Source organism: Nestor notabilis, unplaced genomic scaffold (genome assembly GCF_000696875.1).
Source record: "Nestor notabilis isolate BGI_N333 unplaced genomic scaffold, ASM69687v1 scaffold13452, whole genome shotgun sequence".
In the NCBI taxonomy this organism is placed as follows: Eukaryota; Metazoa; Chordata; class Aves; order Psittaciformes; family Psittacidae; genus Nestor; species Nestor notabilis.
The window spans coordinates 48,645-50,452 of NW_009919801.1; the positions used below are offsets into that span (position 1 = coordinate 48,645).

Genomic DNA, 1,808 nt, shown 5'->3' on the forward strand with positions numbered 1-1,808 from the left:
TCCAGTCCTGTTAGACCTGCCTTGTACCATTTTTCATGGCAGAGTCCAAGTGCAGCGTCTGTTCCACACAGTCCTCAGTAGTCTGAAAGAAATATACCCATCACACGGCAAGAAAAAAGCCCTTTGGAGCACAACTGATCCCCTCTGCCCTCGAATAGGCAGAACACCTCTCTATTGCACCGGTTTTTCCAATGTACCGGGAAGTATCCCCAATGTTGTTGCCTTTCACGGCCATCTATATACACTTTTCCGACAAATTCAGTGTCTCTGTTGGGAAGGTGACCTGCAGAGGGCCGCCCTTGGCCGCTGAGCTGGCCCGGCCACCAGACCCCATTTCGTTCACCAGGAACACGCTCTCGGAGTCCTGGCCCTGTGAGGAGTCCGAGGTCTCCGAGCTGCGCAGTGTCCTCACCGAGGTGGTGTCAGACTGAGCCAAGCTGGCGCTGGGCCCTGGGAGCAGCACGCGGCCGCTGACACTGCTTTCGCTCAACTCTGGAGGGTAGAGCAGCGTTTGCGAGGTGCTGCTGATCTCCCGCAGCTCACGGGAGATGAAGGAGGGCGACTGACTTGACATGGCGGAGGAGGTCCTGCGGCCATCCACGCAGTTGAAATTGCCCCCGGAGTGCTGCCTCCGAGCCCCTCCGATGCGGCAGAAGAGGCACTTCACCTTCTCGATGGCTTTGCTGAGCACGGTCTTGCGGAGGAGGATGTAGACCCACGGGTCTAAAATGGGGTTCACCGAGGCAATGCGGATGGCCTGCAGGTCAGGGTTCTGCCTCACGTCCTTCACTGATTCCGGCTGGTACAGCTGATTCACAAAGACACGGACCTACCCAAGGAGACAGGGGAAGAGAAAGACACAGTTATACCATTATGCTAGAAAAATGAAGTTTACATTTGGAAGCAGAGATCTGCATTCGCTATGCAAGCTGTGACAAGAGAAGAGGCTGGCAAAGCCAGGCATCTCAGATTGGCAGCCGTGATTCTGTTTCTGGAAATAGCAAAAATAGAGATAGGAATCTGCTGTAAATTGGTCGTCTTTGTTACAGGTAGGAAAGGAATGGCTCTTTCTCTCTCCTTCCCCTCATAATTAATCCCTGAATCTCCAACTTTTGGCTGATATTTTAGAATATCCCTTTTTCCTGATAGAACTTGGGAGCAAAGATGCAGAGCTGTATCCCGCTTCCTTGGTACACCAGGAGTCTTATGCTACCTGCAAAGAAATACCTGACTGAGGAGGCCTGGACTACCAGTTCCTCCAGCAAAGGCCCAATAATTGCTTGTTTAGAAACAAACTGAAACACAGATTGTAATTCAAGTACATCAGACTCTGGAAGCAAGTCCAGAACTGTTGATTCTTAAGTTTAGAAATGCATTTTGCTGGCACCTGTCCTTACTGGAATTGTTTGTACACCCTCAGCTGCTGGCTTACTGCTGCATGGTTTTGAAAAACAGAAACGTACCAAAAAGAAAAAGAATAGAGAAAGAAAAGTCCCCCAGGCAAGAGATTCTTAATCTTGACCTTTTACTCGGTCAAGATGATGAGGTGACTGCAGCACTGGACTGGAGTGATCTGCCCTTCTACATGAGACAGTATTTTGGTTCTACTTACATAAGCATAAAAACACTGATGAAGAATTAGAAGCTGCTGCATGAAGGAAGTATTTAACTAGCAATTTTAGTTTATCATGCACAAAATTTAAGACTGAAGGATCCTGTCATCTACATAGACGTCTTGTACATAGGGGTCTTCCATCTTCTTCATCTTTTTCCTCTGAATCAACCCCCCCCCCCCCCCGCGCCCCCTC

The 1,808-nt window shown here is 49.4% G+C and overlaps 1 protein-coding gene across 1 annotated transcript; it reads right to left on the bottom strand.

Moving 5' to 3' along the window:
* Window positions 1-235: 235 nt before the first annotated feature.
* Window positions 236-829, bottom strand: PTGER4 (prostaglandin E receptor 4 (subtype EP4); the record flags this gene model as incomplete). The annotated part of the gene is made up of 1 exon (XM_010010396.1): window positions 236-829. A coding segment is annotated over one exon (594 nt), but the record flags the coding sequence as incomplete, so codon positions are not given.
* Window positions 830-1,808: the final 979 nt, after the last annotated feature.